Source organism: Mastigoproctus giganteus, chromosome 12 (genome assembly GCF_048544385.1).
Source record: "Mastigoproctus giganteus isolate SK-2022 chromosome 12, ASM4854438v1, whole genome shotgun sequence".
Lineage (NCBI taxonomy): Eukaryota > Metazoa > Arthropoda > Arachnida > Uropygi > Thelyphonidae > Mastigoproctus > Mastigoproctus giganteus.
In genome coordinates this window covers 123506608-123525790 of record NC_143586.1, presented here as the reverse complement: position 1 = coordinate 123525790, position 19183 = coordinate 123506608, and the positions used below count along the sequence as shown (strand labels likewise).

General features: G+C 35.5%; 1 protein-coding gene across 1 annotated transcript in view; it reads left to right on the top strand.

The window, feature by feature from the left end:
- Positions 1 to 19183, top strand: part of LOC150077388 (leucine-rich repeat-containing protein 56) — a 115185-nt gene that overhangs the window by 48994 nt on the left and 47008 nt on the right. The window contains exons 5-6 of the mRNA XM_090385885.1: positions 9175 to 9346; positions 17924 to 18145. Coding sequence (XP_090242011.1) covers positions 9175 to 9346; positions 17924 to 18145 — 394 coding nt within the window. The remainder of the gene's footprint in view (positions 1 to 9174; positions 9347 to 17923; positions 18146 to 19183) is intronic.

Sequence of the window (19183 nt, the reverse complement as noted above, 5' to 3'; positions counted from 1 at the left end):
CAGGTTTTTGGTTAACTGCCCCCACCGTTGTATTATTAGAAATATTAGATGTAAACTTGATGTGCCTACATCGGTATTGTTAATAAATACTGAAACTATAAGGCAGCCCCTTTCTCCTGCCATTCAACTATCACTATATCCACAGCAGTTAATTGTCTTACATGCCAAAAAAAATTAGCCTTGAACAATCTCTCCAGGGCCGAATTGATCGACAAGGCTCACATCACTCACTCCTATCGTGTCTGGGCAGAAGTGCAGATACTTTCACATTTAATCCCAACTGATGACTTTTTTTTTTTTTTCAACATTGCCCGGTACTTAAGAATTAGCATTAGTTGAGGCATATGATGCAAGAAACCAAGCTTGAGGCAAGAAAGCGAGCTTTTTTTTATATAGCATCAGCCAATAATAAAAAAAAAAACATTCTGGTCACCCCAAATGTTTGTCTAGTTTAGTCTTAAATTTATTTAAGCTATCAACTTCCACAACAACAGATGGAAATCTGTTCCAGCAATCAACTATCTGCTGGCTAAAGGCAAACTTGCAACATCTATTCTACAACTGTCTTTCCTCAATTGGAATCTATGCCCCCTCAGGTTCTAAGTCTGAGCAAGCGGAAGTATCCCATCAGCATTGAGACTGTTCAATCCATTCAAGGCCTTATACACCTTGCAGGTGCCTAGTAGTCTCCAGATGCTGCAACTTGCAGAACTTAACCCACCTCTCTCTTGGTAAAAGAGCACCCCCTTGTTCCTCTCACCAATCTTGTTGCCCTTCTCTGTACTCATTCTAGCAACTGTACATCCTTCCTAAAATGAGAGCTCCAGACCTGTACGCAGTACTCAAGGTGTGACCTGACCATTGCCTTATACAAGGGGATAATCACCTCCTTGTCTGTGCTAGTAAAATTCCTATATATCATTGACAAAACTCCATGACCTGCTCTGGCTGCCCATCTGCACTGCTCAGAGAATTCCATGTCTGACTGCACAATTACCCCCCAGGTCTTTTTCACTCTCCACCTCCTTGAGTGTGGTACCACACAGTTGGTATGTTTCTCTTGGGTTACTGCTACCCATATGCAGTACTTTGCATTTGTCGATGTTAAACTTTAGTTACCACTTCTCAGCCAATCTGCCTAACTTTTCTAGATCCTGTTGCAGTAGCATAACGTCTTTACTGTCATTAATAACCCTGCCCACCTTTGTATCATCTGCAAACTTGGACATTAAGCCTGATATACCTTCATTGATATCATTGATAAATACACAAAACAACAATGGGCCCAACACAGAACCCTGAGGGACATCACTAATAACATTAGTCCACATAGAGCAGTACTCATTGACCACCACTCTCTGCCATCTCCCAATCAACCATCCTTTTATCCATTGCAGCAACTTGCTCTTAATGCCATACTGCTCCAATTTGTAAAGCGGTCTTCCATGTGCAACAGTATCAAAAGCTTTCCTGAAATCCAAGTATATGATATTAAAATCATTTTTTGCATTCAGTTCCTTTGTGCCCACATCGTAGTATCCAATCAAATTGGTGAGACAAGACTTCCCCTTAACAAACAATTCTGTGTCTGAACTATTACTGCAGTCTGGTCTGGATGATCCTTCAATGCTTCTTTAACCAGTGCCTCCATTAATTTCCCTGGAACAGAAGTTAAACTAACAGGTCTATAATTATTTATATCACTCTTTGAACCCCCTTTCTGAATTGATGGTACATTTGCACATCTCCAGTCCATGGGGACCTCCCCTGAATCTAAGGATGCTCTCATAATTATGGCTAAGAGTTTGCTAACTTCCCTCTCTGCCTCCTTCAATATAACTGGATAGATTCCATCCACCCCAGGTGTCTTTTTTTATGTTTAACTTCAACAATTTTTCCTCCACTTTGCTCTCCATTATTACAAAATCATTTAGCTCTCTGTTAGAGTTTAGTAAACTTGTGTCCTCCTCTTCCTTAGAGAATACCTCATGTGTGAATGTAGATACTTAGCATTAGCATTAGCATTAGTAGAGGCATTTGATGCAAGAAAGCAAGCTTATGCAGCATCAGCCAAAAAAAAAAAAAAAAACCACTTCCACTTCACCCCTCTGTTCGTTCAAAATACCTGTCCAGCTGAGCCTTAAACTTATTTAGGCTATCAACCTCCAATGTTGATAGCCCCAATGTTGATCAACCTCCTACTTGTTAAGTTGGGCCGCAGATCTCCTATTGTTTATGCCATTAGTACCAACATGTGCAACAATATCACCTTTTGTGCTCTTAAAAGATGATATCTGCTGCAATACAATGTCAACTTTTGCCCTTGGCAGACATACTCCGGTCCTATTCCACTTATCCTTTTTGCACAATATATTTCCTGTTTACCTGACAATAGAGTCACCAAAAACAGCTAGCTCCCATGGGACCAGGACATTCTGCATTAGGGGTTGCTGTGTTGCCTGATGATCAAGTGCAAGCTCTGGCATTGATGTGGGCAGCTGAGAGCTTGAGGGACCCACCATCAAGCTCTCAAGGGCATCCACTCTCTGTTCTTCTCATTTCAGATGTCCATGAAAAAGCCACGGCCTTCTGTAATCACTTTATCTCAAGTGTGAATAACCTTTTTCAAGACGAATTTGATTCTAGAGACAGTGAAACTAGAGAAGCTGCCAAGCACTCAGTGAGGAGCTCTTTTTTTTCTTGCTCTGCTCTCTCAGATCAAGAGATTTTAGAAGAAGGTGATCAGTTAAAATAAAAGTGAGCCCCTGGCTTTGATGAAATATCTCCTGCTCTGCCAAAGTAGGTCCTTAACTCAATTCTTACACCACAGAACTATATTTACAATATCTCCTTTCAATCTGGTAAATTAGCTTCTCAATTAAAAAAAGCAATCATTGTCCCTGTTCCTAAGGGGGAACACTGCAACTCTCTCAACAACTATCATCTAATAGCTCTGCTCTCAGTTTTTGCAGAAAGCTGATTGGCTTTCTGGAAGTCAATCAGCTTATCCATCAACAACAATATGCTTATCGTTAAAAAAGATCCACTGACCTGGCCAATGCTGACTTCTGCTCCAGGATCATGGATTGTCTTGAAAAGGGTCACTGTGCAATAGCACTGTTTCTAGACCTATCTAAAGTTTTTGATTGCATAAATTATAAAATTCTTCTTCTTAAAAAATTAACCTTCTCTTTGAAGACTACCTTACTGATCGGCCATTTGTCATCAAAACAACTGTCTTATTCAGACATTTGTTATTTCTCCAGGGGAGTACCTCAAGGCTCACTTCTTGGACCTATCCTATTTGTTCTTTACATTAACAAATTTCTCTCTTCTTCCATCTCTCTCTCTCTTCTTCCACTTAGTAGCATATGCCAATGACATTTCCATTTTGATCACAGATAAAGACCCTAACCAGCTTCAAAATCTCTACCCTGCTCTCTGTTATGCATAGTTGGCTTCAAAAGAATCAGCTTATACCGAATTCAGAAAAATCTGAATATATGGTGTTTAGGATGAAAAATAAACAATTAAATATTGATTTCGAATTAACATATAAAGGAATACAACTCAAAAGGGTGAATGATACCAACTTTCTAGGAATCTGGCTAGATGATAAGCTGAGTTTGGATAAACAAATGATCACCTTACGAAAGAAAACTTCGTCACTAGCTGGAATACCTGCCTGAGCCTCTGTCTGGGTGCCTCCTTCCCTTCTCAGATTAGTATTCATTTCCTTAATTTCTCACCTCACCTCACCTATGGAATCATTTCATGGGGTACTACCTGCCAAGAAAACCTTGCGAGAATCAATTCCATTCTTCAGTCGATGCTTTCGTTCAATTTTAGGCCTTCCATGAAATGCATTGGTGACTTTGAAATATAAGGAAGCAAGACCCCTAAGCATCTACCAACTGCTACAGAAATCTGAGGCCATCTTTGTCTACAATGCTTTGAAAACAACAAACTTTCCTCCTCCCTTCAGATCCTTTTTTATAACAATAGAATAAGAAGAAATATAATTTCAGAAATGAAGTCAATCTGAAGGTTCCGTTTTCAGAAAAGCCATAGCTCAGAAAAATATAAAATACAGAGGTGCTAAAACCTGGAATAATTTTCCTGAAAACATCAAAAATGCCATTTCACTAAACCAGTTCAAGAAGCTCCTAACTGAACACATCACTAGGGATGTCTGATTTAAATCACCTTCTGCTCAACTCCTGAACTTTGCATTTCCCCATGCATTTCCTCTATATTTAATAACATAGAGGAAATTAGCATTAGCATAGGCATATGATGCAAGAAAGCAGCATGTCAAAAAAAAAAAAAAACCACTCCCATTTCAATCCTCCAATTCGTTCCAAATACCCGTCCAGCTCAGCCTTAAATTTATTTAGGCTATCAACTTCCACAACAAAAGATGGAAGTCTGTTCCACAAATCAACTACCCGCTGGCTAAAGGCAAATGCATTACCAATTTGGAAATTATGTAAACAAGTAGTTGCCAAAAAAAACTTGTAACACTCTAGGCAATTATTTCATCATATTTTCTTTCATACTTATTGTAAAAGTGTTCACAGTGTAATTATAAGTACTGTTGTAAACCAGTGATTGGTTTTTGAAGATCTCTGTAATGAAATGTAGAAATATGTCTGATTTATTTATGATTTATCTGTTGGATAACACCTGTACAATTTCAAATCTGTTTTTATTGTTATTCATATCTTTTTCAAAGGGAACTAAAAAAAAAGCCTCTGGCTTATGTGTTCTTCCTCCCTTCTTGCTGTTATCTTCCAACAAGTGTAACACAAAATAGAGATAAATAAATTATCAGTTATCATCTAGCTCTCATAAAGGCCCATAATAATCCTGAGTTGGCATACCATCCTCACACTATTTACATGGAGCACACACAAAGACATTTGGCAATATCATGACCAGTTCCTGATAGATCTGCAAACAGCAAACAAGCAGTGCATTTCATAAGGCTGTGAACTCAGAGGACAACCATCCCCTTGTTCTCCCCAAGGGGAATGAAGGGATCCTCTTACCTTAAAGAGAGGCTGAAGTTCTGCAAATTGCAGTGGCTGGAGACTAGGCACCTGTGAGGTGATCTTATTGAGGTGTATAAGGCCTTGAATGGGTTGAGCATGCTGAATTTGGATGGGATTCTTCCACTTGCTCAAATTACAAACCTAAGGGGGCATAAATTCAAATCGAGGAAAGACAGTTGTAGAATAGATGTGTGGAAATTTGCCTTTAGCCAGCAGGTGGTTAATTGCTGGAATAGACTTCCATCTGTCGTTGTGGAAGTTGATATCTTAAATAAATTCAAGGAGGAACTGGACAAACGTTTAGAGCGAATGGTTGTGCGAATTTTTTTTTTTTTTTTTTTTGGGTGATGCTACATGAGCTCATACACTTGCTTTTTTGCATTACATGCCTCTATTACTATTACTCCCATTACTTTGAGCCTTTTGCTTTGCTGCTCTGGTCTGAGGCATGATTTAGGTTCAAATTCAATATAATCAAAAATACTACCTAGACTTATATCCTAATGCAAGAATAACTCTGTGCCCCAGTTATGTTATGGAGTTTCATATTGAATATAACATAGTGTCGAAAATCCCAATGTCAATAATCCAAACGAGCCAGCATTTATTTATATTTTATGCTGGTTCCATAAAATAATTGCAGTAAGCTGTGGTTATCGTGATCAAGTTTGCGAATTGAATTTTGATTCTATTAAAACAACAATTCTAATAAGTGAAAATCGGAGGAATATTATCCACAGGCTATAAAAATGAAGATATAAAGCACAAATTTACACATTTTTTTTCCATACCAATTAACAGAATTAAATGATACTGTGAAAATCTGAAGAATATTATCCACAGGTTAGCAAAAGAAAAATCAATTTATGCTTATGTACATAGTTTAATTAATATATGTACAATACTAATTTTTTTAGTACTGTATGTATATTAATTTTTAATTAATATATGTACAGTACTAATAGTAACACTTTGAAATCTGTTATTCAGCACACCTTGCCTGAGAGGGCATAAATTCAAATTGAGGAAATACGGTTGTAGGATAGATGTGTGGAAGTTTGCCTTTAGCCAGCAGGTGGTTGATTGGTGGAACAAACTTCCATCTGTTGTTGTAGAAGTTGATAGCTTAAATAGATTCAAGGCAGAACTTGGCAAACATTTGGAGCGAGTGGATGGGTGAAATAAGGGTGTTTTTTTTTTTTTTTTTTTTTTGGCTGATGCTATATAAGCTTGCTTTCTTGCATCATGTGCCTTTGCTAATGTTAATTCTAATACGATATGCACAAGTGAGATATGGATTAAAAAGATTCTGATCAGAGTTTTTACAGTTTTATTTTACCATACTATAGTTTTTTTCATCTTTTAAAAGGAAGCAGAAATTTTAAATAATTGAATTTAAGATTGAGATTTTAAACAGACTTTCAAAGAGTCTTTGTTAGTAAAATTTTATGAAGTTGGAAAGTCAACGATAACAGACATTAAAAACAACAAGGAAAAAATTTTAAGGTTTGCATCAAAACTTTGTTCAGATGGTGCAAAAAAGAAAAGAAAAACTAGGAGAAGAGCTAATGACCCATCCCTCGAAGATGCTGTTTATTTGCAGTTCACACAGAGACGAAATTTTGGAGAATCCATATCCCACCGTTTCCACACACCTTTGTTGTGTGGAAAGGTGCTGGATTTTAACAAAAAATTAGATGGCCCCAAAGATTTTAAAGCCAGTACTTTTATTTCTAAACTTACTAAACTTATATGGTTAAAATTGATAAGTGAGTACCCCCTTCCAATTGATCGTTGCGAATAGCAGCGATTGACATGCGTAGTCCACTATGGTTAGTCTTAGTTAGGGTGTTTACTCCCCCTCCTGCTGTTTTAAAATCAGGAACTCTTTTTCCAATTTTAAAACAGTGGCAAGTGGAGGATAAACACCATAAAATTAACCATAGTGGGTTAGGCCTGTCAATCACTGATACTCGCAATGATCAATCAGAAGGGATATCCGCTTGTTAACATTAACCCTTTTTTTTTAGTCTCCAGAACAGTGTTTCTGATAAGTTCGAAAAGCCAAACAAATCGGAAGTGTGAACTACTTCTGGTCCCAATTAGTTCGGATTATCGAAGCTCTACTGTATATATATATATTGCAATGTTGAGTTAATGGTATATGTATTTCATATTTCAAATCTCCTATCAAGTTTAAGTTATATGTATTTCGTACCTCCTATCAAGTTTAAGTTATATGTATTACACTATACCATTACTTTTGTTTAAGTTATGTGTATTACACTATACCGTTACTTTTGTATGGCGCTTCCAAAGCCAGGTGGGAAGGAGCAGCAGTGCGTAGCATACTCTTCTTGATTAGATTGGGGTTCAAGCCCGTCACCACCAAATACGGAGGATGCGGTCAGGGAATGACCACCGCATATTCCCGGAGCAATATGGCCTTAGTTGCTAATGCTCCTAAAAACCAAAATAACAAATAACAAACAAATACTTTTGTATATTCTAAGTAGTTATATTAGATAATAAATTTATCTGTCACCAATCTACATTATTCGAACTTTCGAGCAGCCTATTTACAACTATGATCCACTAGAAATCACTGATACTAAAAGCACTACGAATATTAATGTCATACTTTACGGACTACATGATAAATTTAGGTATTAAAACATGTATGTAGTGCTATTAATTTTGGTTTATAAGCCTCTTTTGTGCAGCATCACCATTGATAACTTTTGCTGTTTAATTGTGGATACTCTACATTCACTCTTATATTTATTTCAGGTGTTCTGAAAAGATGATGCATCCTTTCAGCTAAAATTTTGATGGTGTTTTCAACTGAAAACACTATCTGCATAAACAGAAAAAATATATGAAATATTACATGAAATATGTCATATAGTTTACTAATTTTTGTACTGTATTATACTAGAGAAAACATTTTTAAAATTTTTATAAATATTAACATTGAAGACAAACATGAAAAAGGCTGTTCTAAGATGGGATAAAATACTGTTTTTTTTTTTTTTTTATTTTTTTAAATCTTAGAATAGTCTCTTTCATATTAATCTTCAAATTTAGTATTTATAATAAAAATTCAATATTTCATATTTTTTTCTGTTGATACTGGTGGTATTTTCAGATGAAAGCAGCATCAAAATATTAGATGAAAGGGTGCAGGATGTTTTCAGAAGACCTGGAGGGGAATTTAAGAGTGATAGATAATTTATTATTATGGAGCTGTAATGATGGAGCTGTACGTTGCTTGCAGGAACAAGCTAGGCTCTCTTTAAATTGTGCAAGGCATGATGAATACAAAAAAATATTTAGTGTTCTGGATAGACATCTCAAATCATAGAATAAAGAGTGGTTTCCAAATGGAACAATTTTTCAACAAGATTGTTATTGTTATTTGGTTTTTAGGAGCATTAGCAACTAAGGCCATATTGTTCTGGGGATATGCAGTGGTTATTCCCTGACCTTTCCACATCTTCCATATTTGGTGGTCACGGGCTCGAACCCCGGTCTAATCAAGAAGTGTGTGTGCTACGCACTGCTGATCCTGCCCACCTAGCTATGGAGGCACCTTCAACAAGATAATGGCCTCATCAAGCTGGCAGAGAATTATTTTGAAACTAAGGTTATCAAAGTCCTCCCGTGGTCAGGGAAAAGCCTTGAAATAAACCCTACTGAGGAAATTTTTATATTATAAAGAATAAGATGAACAAAACTGAAGTACCAAATACTGTAAACCTCATGAAGAGGTTAATAAAGATATGGTACCATGATGACACAATGAAAGAACATTGTGATTATTTCATTTATAAAATACTTTAAATGAAATAATGAGAAGAGACTCTGTTAAAAGCTAAAAGCAGCCACACCAAAGTATTGAATTAAAACTTACGTTGACTTTATTTTATGATGATATAATAAACAATATTTTTCAAGTAAATAAACATCTATTTCTTTCATTTGAAAAATATGATTTAAAAAAATATTTAAGGGACAGCTTATTATTGAATTCATATTACTGTCTTCCTGTCTTTTAAACTTTTATATTTAGAAACTAAATAATTGGTTTTTTTTCTCTAAAATATATTTTCATGTTCAGTCAGACTTTGACTATTGTAGTGCAGTTAGAAAGGCACTTCCTCAGTTAGAAATTCTGGATGGACATTCTGTATCAACACCCTCTCATACACCAAGCTGCCCAGCATCCAGAATGGAATTGCAAGAGAGTTCAAGTTCTGAAATAACTGATATTCAACCAGATGTTTGGTGTGGTAAGTAATCTTTTTTTGCTGATCATACACTATTTAAAATGAAGCCTACTCTTTTAGACACATTAACTGTTTTCATTAATCACTGATCGTGTGTCCTTCAATAATTTTGTGTAAGTTTAATTCAAAAATTACATTTATTTTTCTTCATCACATATGGATTTTTTTGTAAAAATATCACTGTTTTATGAAATACATCATTGCATTTTTTATTATTAAAAAGTTGGCAAACACTTGTTACTGACTTTTCTAGTATGATTGCAAACATCACATTAGTTTTGAATTATCAAATAACATTAGTATATAAGTGAACAGCAATGGATCTAGGAAGCATAATTGTGCTGTTTTAGTTCATGAAGAAATATAAGTAAAATCATATTTGCAAGTTTTGTAGTGTAATCTGGCACTATAAAACTTTCAAATTTGAGCAAAAGACTGTATAAATAAATTTTACACATCATAATTATATTTATGGTAGCATTGTTATAGCAAAACACAAGAAAAAATGTTAGAAAAGTGTGCTGTGCTGTGTATTGCAGGATGAAACTTGTTAACAACAATAAACCACAGGCTTCACACAAAGTTTCTCACACTTAAGAAATACAAGTGTGGAAAATGGCTTCAAGATAAGAAAATGTTTTTACCTTTTGCTATTCCATGGTCTTGGCATGAAAATGAGAAGTCACAGAAATGATTGTTATTTTTACTTATCTAAAACAGGCTATACTAAAAAATTAAAGGGACATTTCTCATCTGAATCTACTGCTGGCTATAAAGACCTGTTTCATCATCTGATTTTGAATTTAATTTATATAGTGACAGAGAAAGCAAAAAACTGCATGCAAGTCATAAAAGTTCATAGAAAATGAGTTAAATGAATTATTGAGAGATTAGAGTCTTCTAGAATCTGAATGCAGAGATCCTGGAATCAAGATTCCAAGATAGGAATCTGGTCAGTCTTGCAACTGTCAGTTGAACCTACAGTTGCAAGGCTGACCAGTAAAATCTAGTTGCCAAGCTGGATTTCTTTAGTCACCATGTGCACGTTTATCAAGCCCTCGTAATTCCTATAGGTATTTTTGTAATTAGTTTCAAAGTTTATGTGATGTGGAACTCAAAATTTATTATTGGGCTACAGATAAGTTAAATTCAAGCAGTTTGAAGGAATCATGACTACAGTTGAAAAAGCATGGATTTGCTTAAAAATGCAGTTCACAACTTCTTAGAGAAATTGCTAATTATGAAATTGTTTAATAGAAAAAATAGCTTGTATGTCAGGGAATATATGAATAATGCAAATACTTGGTATGGCAAACTTGAGTTTATTGAAATAGGTTATAAGTTACGCATAAATGCAAATGATGTGGCAAGTTAATCTGAGAATACTGCTACCCATATGCAGTACCTTGAATGTGTCAATGTTAAACTGCAACTGTTATTTCTCAGCCCATCTACCTAATTTTTTTATATCTTATTGTAGTTGCTTACCTTGATAACTGTCATTAACCACCCTGCCAACATTTATATCATCTGCAAACTTAGACATTAACTTGACATACCTTCATAAATATCATTAATAAACATACAAAACAACAATGGACCTAGCACTGAACCCTGGCGGACTCCACCAATAACATTAGTCCAGGAGCAGTGTCCATTAATAACCACTCTTTTTCTTCTCTTCTCCCTATCAACCATCTCTTTATTCAAAGTAGTAACTTGCACTTAATACCATACTGGTCCAATTAATACAACAGTCTTTTATGTTTGACACTATCAAAAACTTTCCTGAAATCTAAGTATATGATATCAGAATTGATTTTTGCATCCAGTTCCTCTGTTATTGCATCATAATATCTAATCAGATTGGTCAGACAAGATCTCCCCTTAAAAATGCAGTATAACTGCACTAGAATGTCCAGCATTACTTTTTTAAACAATTTTTCTCCATTATTTGATATCATATATTTGGATCTTAGAAAGGCTTTTGATACTGTTGCACATGGAAGACTGCTGCACAAATTGGAGCAGTGTGGCATTGGAGGTAAATTGCTGCTATGGATAAAGGGATGGTTGAGTGGGAGAAGAACAGAGTGGTAATCAATGGACACTGCTCTTTGTGGACTAATGTTGTTAGTGGAATTCCCCAGAGTTCAGTGTTGGGTCCATTGTTGTTTTCTGTATTTATTAATGATATTTATGATGGTATATCAGGCTTAATGTCCAAGTTTGCAGATAGTACGAGGATTGGCAGGGTGTTAATGACACTAATGATAGTATGCTGCTGCAACAGGATCTAGAAAAGTTGAGCAGGCGGGCTGAGAGGTGGCAACTGAAGTTTAACATTGACTAATGTAAAGTACTGTGTATGGGAAGCAGTAACCCAGAGTAACGTATCAACTGTGTGGTACTACACTGACAGTGGTAGAGATTGAAAAGGACTTGGGGGTAATTGTGCAAGCAGATATGAAGTTTTCTGAGCAGTGGGGATGGTCTGCAAGAGTAGCTCATGGTGTCTTGTCAATGATATACAGGAATTTTTCTAGCAAGGATGAGGAGGTAATTATCCTCTTGTATAAGGCAATGGTAAGGCCACACCTTGAGTACTGTATACAGGTCTGGAGGCTTCATTTTAAGAAGGATGTAGAGCTGTTGGGACGAGTACAGAGAAGGGCAACAAGATTAATGAATGGAACAAAGGGTTGCTCTTATGAAGAAAGGCTTAAGTTTTGCAAATTACAGTGTCTGGAGACTAGGCACCTGCAAGGTGATCTGATTGAGGTGTATAAAGCCTTGAATGGTTTGAGCATGCTCAATGCTGATGGGATTCTTTCTCTTGCTCAGAATAATTGCCTGGGAATGCCTAAATTAAAATTGAGGAAAGACAGTTGTAGGATGGATGTACGGAAGTTTGCCTTTAGCCAGTGGATGGTTGATTGCTAGAACAAACTTCCATCTGTCATAGAAGTTGATAGCTGACATAGATTCAAGGCAGAACTAGACAAACATTTGGAGTGAGTGGATGGGTGAAATGAGAAGGGTGTGTTTTTTTTTTTTTTTTTTTTGGGCTGATGCTATATAAAGTTGCTTTCTTGCATCATGTGCCTAATTTTCCCTGAAATAGCAGTTAAGCTAACAGATCTGTAATTACTTACAGCACCTTTTTGAACTCCACTTTTTGAATTGGGGACACATCTCCAGTCCATTGGGACCCCCCTCTGAATTCAAAGATAGATCCCATCCACCTATGTGCCTTTTTTATGTTTAGCTCCAACGATTTCTGTTCCACTTTCCTCTCCGTTATCACAAAATCATTTGGCTCCCTGTTATTTGTCTGATAATCTTCTAACAACCCTTTCCCCAAAGAATTCCTCATGTGGTGAATGGAGATCCAAATAACTATTTGGTATCTCAGAAACCAAGCCCTCTTCCATAGCTGGAAGAGGGCTCGGATAAGATTGATAGTTAAGGGAACTGATAGATTGTTAAATGAAACTGGCTCATACCTACTCATTGCTCTGCTTTCTGTGCTGGAAAAGATTTATGAATGATTATTAATTAATCGCTTGATGATTAAATATGAAGTTAAAAAGTTAACCTCTGGAAACCAATTTGGTTTCAAGAAAGGAATGTCTACAGAGGATGCAATTTATCCCCTGGTGCAGAATGTTGAGCGGAGTGATTTTTGTCTATTTTCAAGGAGCCTTCGACCAGCTGAGGTGGGATACACAATTTGCCTTGTGTATCCTTACTCGGATACAGAAGGCAAATTTTCCATATAATTTGTATTCAGTTTTTAAAGATTACTTTAAGAACAGGAGTATTGTTGTGAAGACTATGTATACAATGGTTGAGAAGAGAAGAATGTTGAATGTGGGTGTCCACAAGGTTCACTGGTTGGCCCTTTCACCTGGAATATGGTCTTGGATGAATTCCTTAACATGCATGTGCCTGATGTAGAATATATAGCATATGCAGATGATATGGTCCATGTTGTTCAGGGTAATGCCAGATCACAATTAGAGAGTAAAGCTGAAACTGCACTAAAAAAATTGCAAAATTGAAGTATTGTTAATAAACTCCGAATCTCTAAAGAGAAAACAGTGCAGATGCTCTTGAAGGGCAAATTGAGTATGAATCGGGCTCCATCTCTGAGGCTCGGCGGGGATTCAGTTCGGAATGTGAGGATAACAAATATTTTGACCTGTGTGTAGAAGAAAGGCTGTTTTTTAAGGAACATGTAAAATATTTGAAGACTAAAATTTATGCTAGGCTCTGGAGGGTGGTGCAAGTCGATTGGGGAGTTAAGGGCAGATCCTTAAATATGCTCTACGATTGTTTATTTATCCCGATCATGACTTATGCCTCTGGAGCTTGGGCTCATAGAGTTGAAAAAGTAATAACACAAAAATATCTTGTGCAAGCGCAAAGGTTTGTCTTGCTAAGTATTACCCAAGCATGCTGAATGGTCTCCTCCGAGGCCTTGCAGGTGGTTGCCAGCAGAGTTCCAATACAGTAAATGGTTGCCCAAACAGCTTTATTATATTATACTAAGAAGAATATAAGAAAGACTGTATTTGGTATTAACTCTTGCCCAGATGAAAATCGAACATACTCTAATGTGGATGTGAAATTAGAAAAGACCAAGAATGGGGAAGAGATAAGGAAATTATGGCAGACTAATTGGAGCAATGTTGACAGAGGAAGACAAACTTACCTATTCTTCCCAAAAGTCAAAATAAACAACATTAAAAAAAAGCCATGGCTCCAATTTGGAATGAAGACACTGTTTTTGCTAACTGGTCATGGCTTAGCATATAAATTGCAACAGCTAGGCTTAAAAGAATCTGGTGAATGTGAATGTGGAAAGTTAGAAACATCAGAGCACATTATGCTCAATTGTCCAAATTATTTGGACTTAAGAAGGGAATTAGGCCAACTGGGCTAGCCAGGTGGGTAAAGTGCCTGCCTGGCAACCCAAAGGTCATGGGTTCGAATCCCGCCTTGAGCTTGGATCAGAGTAAAATGCAAAAACTTTGGGAGGTGCAGTATGGCCACAGAAGCCGATGCACTAACAAAAAAAAAAAAAGGGAATTAGAAGTTTCATTGCGTATTCTGAGGAAGGAAAGGTTATGGATTATGTTCACCGATCGACGCCTGTTTGCTTATTTTACTAAGTGTGTTGATGTGGTATTTAAAAGGAAATTTAGATTATGCTCTGATAATAATGGTCCATCTCCTCATGGCAGGGATGGTAACTCACTTAATTAAGATAAGTGGAAGGAATTCGATGCTGGGTCTTCCTTAGATGAGGGGTAAGTGGCTTTATGTTTTGAGTTTAGATTGTGTCGTGTTAATTAATTAACATAAAAGTACTTTAAAACCAAGATGGTAGGAATGCATGAAGCTCTAAGAAACCATGGATGGTTTATAGCCCAGGGAATGGTATAGGATGGATAAATGCAACCTTAAATGAAAAATTCAGTTATCTCAGAACCTGAGCAGGATAATCAGCAGTTCAAATATCAGCATCAAGTGGACCAATGTGATTCAACACCTTCCCTTTATTATTTTCAAAATCTATCTATGTGTAAAATGCACTGGTTTACAGTGGAAGAAAAGTTACATTTATCTGGAATAATTGATGTCAGACCTCTTCTGGATAGCCAAATTTTGCAGATAATGGAACGTAAGTTAGGATTAAATAAATTTAATCTTACCTTATGATTAAATTAAATAATTAAGATTAATTAAATAAAAAATATATATTTGTATAAAAATCATTTTTATGATTTTTATACAAAACAGGAAAATTAGAAAGATTTTTAAATGCTCTCAGTTTTTTTGACTTACTGATGATGAACACGGACAACCTGTGCATCCCAGTAGCATTTGCACACATAGCAACCTGGCGCAGGCATTTCTCTTTTAGTGGCTAGGGTTTTTCTCGGTAATGCTTTCCAAAATAAGCCCATCTCATCAACTTTTTAACCTTTATTTATCTTAATTTGCTATAACTGAAGCAAACTTACTTTTAAAGGACACCACTGCCGATTTGTCTTCTGAAAGTTTCTTGCCTTGAATATCTAGTTCATGTATACCGTGTGTCTCAATTTAAAGTTTATCAGCCAACATGTGCTTGCCTTAAAATCTTCATTACCTCTTAATTTTTGATTAAAATCCAATGCTTTTTCACACAACATTGGGCAGATACTGGTTCACCTAAACTTCACTTCTGAAGAAACCACAAATAAAGTGCACTCTCTAAAGCGGCATTTTCAGGTTTCGACATCGTCCTTTTCCTGCTAGGTCCTCCTTCACTATCCATAATCGACACAAATTCTGTTATAGCAATAGCTTTTTTCTTGATGTCGTAAATTGTTGAAGTCCCCACATTAAACTCTTTGGAGCGATTTCCTAAATTTTCACCTTTTCTAATTCTATTAACAATTTCTGTTTTTTTGTTGCAATGTTAAAACTATGCGTTTTCTTTTCATTCACATTTTACTGTAAAAAATTGAGAAAAAATAATAAATTGCACAGTTTCGGGCCGATATTATTATTACCAAATCTGGAGCTAAACTAATCTGAAATTCACTCATGGTTTCCAAGAAAACCCGAGTAGTCTCTGTGATATTTTTCTACAGCGACTACTGGGGTTTCTATGTGACCTCTAGAATTGCATGTGAAGATCACATAGAATTCTAGAGGTCACAACCGTAAAACAATAGAAACAATTTGCAATTTTCAGTTTATTGGGCTCTTTGTTTTTAGAATCTGTTATAAACAGGTGGAAACTTGATCTTTTGCTAATTAGAATCAAAATTGAATTTTCAGAGGTGATCACTATAACTAGCACTTACTGTACTACTGTTAATAAAAAAAAAGAGAGAGATCAGCCTTTCAGATTATTCCGGATAACTGACTTCTGTATAACTGACATTTTACTGTACTTGAAAAATTATGAATGGCACTGTGTAGCACATAAGCATTTGCTTGAAATAAAAAAAATTAAAGTTTTAAAAAATGTGGCAGAAGAATTTGTTATCACACCCTTTATTATATTTTTCACATTGTTGAATGATTGCTTTTTTATTTTTATCCCTTCAGTATCTGCATATTGTTAGTAGCACTAAAGTTTGAATTGCCATATTAATGCTGGCAAAAAGGTAAACATAAAAAATAAGACATATATGAAAAGTAACAAAAAGTTATATCTGCTGTGCCATGTTTTTGTTTTGTGGTATTTTGCTTATAAAGATACTTCAAAAACAGTCTCTGAACATTTTTACTTTTATAGTATATATTTTCATAATTTTATTTATTTATTATTAAATTTAAAGTGTATGTTTAGTTAAAATAAAGCAGAAATTACTTCTGTACATTTTGCAAAAATGCAGAAGAAAATTTATTTGTACAAATGATTCTTATTTCCTTTCATTACAGAACTCTTATTTCACTTCAGAACACTTTCCTTTTATTACAGAATGTAAAACTTATGATTGATTTTTCAAAAATGTCACACACAAAACTAAAACGATTGCTAACTACTTGATGGTGGTAATTTTTAGTAATTTTAGTTTTGCATGCTGTATGAAAAGTTCACGCATCCAAGAAAAATGATGTCAGTATTAGTGATATTAATCAAGAGAATGAATAAATGATTAGTTTGAATTTATGCTATTTCTTTAAAATACGAGTGAAATTCTTATTTCATTCTTATTGGCGCCTCCATAGCCAGGTGGGCAGGAGCAGCAGTGCGTAGCACATGCTTCTTGATTAGACCGGGGTTCGAGCCCATGACTACCAAATACAGAGGATGCAGAAAGGTCAGGGAATGACCAACGCATATCCCCGGAGCAATATGGCCTTAGTTGCTAATGCTCCTAAAAACCAAATAACAACAACAACAACAACATCATTCTTATTTTATGAACGAATGGAAGTTTTATTATTTCAATTTTCCTATACATACTTTTTATTGGTTAAAATATGGTTTACATTGGTACATATCCAAAATTTTAGTTTTACTATCGTTTTCCATTGTTTTTTTTTTTCCTAGGTTTATGGGATGCTTAGCTGACCGGAAAACTTAGATAACCGGAACGCCTAATTCTGATGCGTGCCGGATAATGAAGCTTTTACCATACCTACCTTGATGAATGTTCTAGTAGCACTTTTTGCCATGTGTCTTGATTACCTGATAATCAAAGTGGGGATCATGTTAATCTGGGTATGTGTTTTGATTGAGTCCACCTATCTTACTGAAAAAAAAGGTTTCAGCTTGTAATTTATTCAATTTCGTTGGCTAAGTCCACTTTCTTATCAGCCCATCCTTGTTCATTCAGTAGCCATGTAACTGAATTCCCCCCCCCCCCACACACACACTAATAGGTTATATCGTGTGAAGGTGAGAAGTGGACATTTGCTTAGCACCCTGGTCAATTACCCACAACCTAACGTGGGAAATGTGGGGTTTTCTCCTAGTTAATTAATTGAACCAAGTTAGAAACAAATGCAATTCAGTATTTAATTATTTTTAAGTTTATGTTAATAACATTTAATTTGTTATTTTTTTAGGTAATTATGCTTTTAAAAAAGTAAATGGTCTAATACCAAAGAGCAGCTCTCCATATAATTCTTTTCCATCATCACCATCCAAAGAGAATTCTTATATTGGATGTGCCTCTCAAATAGCTCCTACTGCAGTTTGCGTATCTCCAGTACAAGAATCATTTTTGCAGGATAGCAAAAGTCCATTATCTACAAGTTCTAGGAGGAACACAGTTCATGAAGATCAAAGTGAGAATTTTTTATTTCATACTGTATTAATTCATCTAACAAAGCCAAGCTTATTTGGCAACAGCCTTCAAAAAATAATAAAAATTTGTGGCCAAAAGAAAAATGTACATCCAGTCTATGCCTATCCTTCCTTAATATGTGTCCTCTAGTTTGTGAGAGAAAAATAAACATTTCTCCACTAGTTACTAAATATTTCCAAAAATGACTCAATATTTCCAAGACTTGAACACTTTGAGTCTTCACAGACATCTTATCTTTATCTTGAGACTTTTTCAACCCACAAAAGCGAAGTCTCTCTCTCTCTTTCTCTCTCTGCAGGATAACTTATTTATATCAATAACTAAGATTATTGCTCTTTGCTGTACCTTTGCTTGTGTTTGGTTTTATTCATCATGACCAATTTTTATAAACTTTCAAAAGAATTTTTTATCCATATTTTATTTACACCTGCTCTTTAGGGTCTGTAGTCTAATGAAGGACCCTTATAATGTCACTCGGGTTGTCTGTCTGTCCTTCAATCACAGCATTGTATCTCTGGAACCACTCAACCTATTGACTTGAAATTTTACATCGGTTTGTACATCATATGGGCCAACATAATGGGTACATCATGTGGGCCATATTGATCATTGTTGACAAAAAATTTGTCTGAGAAATGTGGGGGGAACAAAATGTTGTCGACAACCTATACCTTATTATACACCATTGGAAAGAGCTCAACAAGTAGGTTTAAAATATAATTTTAAAAGATTTTAAAAATTAAAAATGGCAGCACCAGATAGGAAAATGTAATTTTCGTGTCCCCCCCTCTATTTCCATCACTAATGGAGCTAAAAATTTAAAAATCACATTAGCTATGCATTAATTGATACTTATCAAGGGGAAACTATTCTGATTGAAATCTATCATTTACTTGTTGTGTTAAAATTAAGAAAAGCAATTTTTTATTGTACTTTGATAGCATGCTTCTTTGTACTAAGTAACTCTCCTTTTGGTGACAAAAAGGTTGCTAAATAGTTAGTTAATAATTCTATAAAG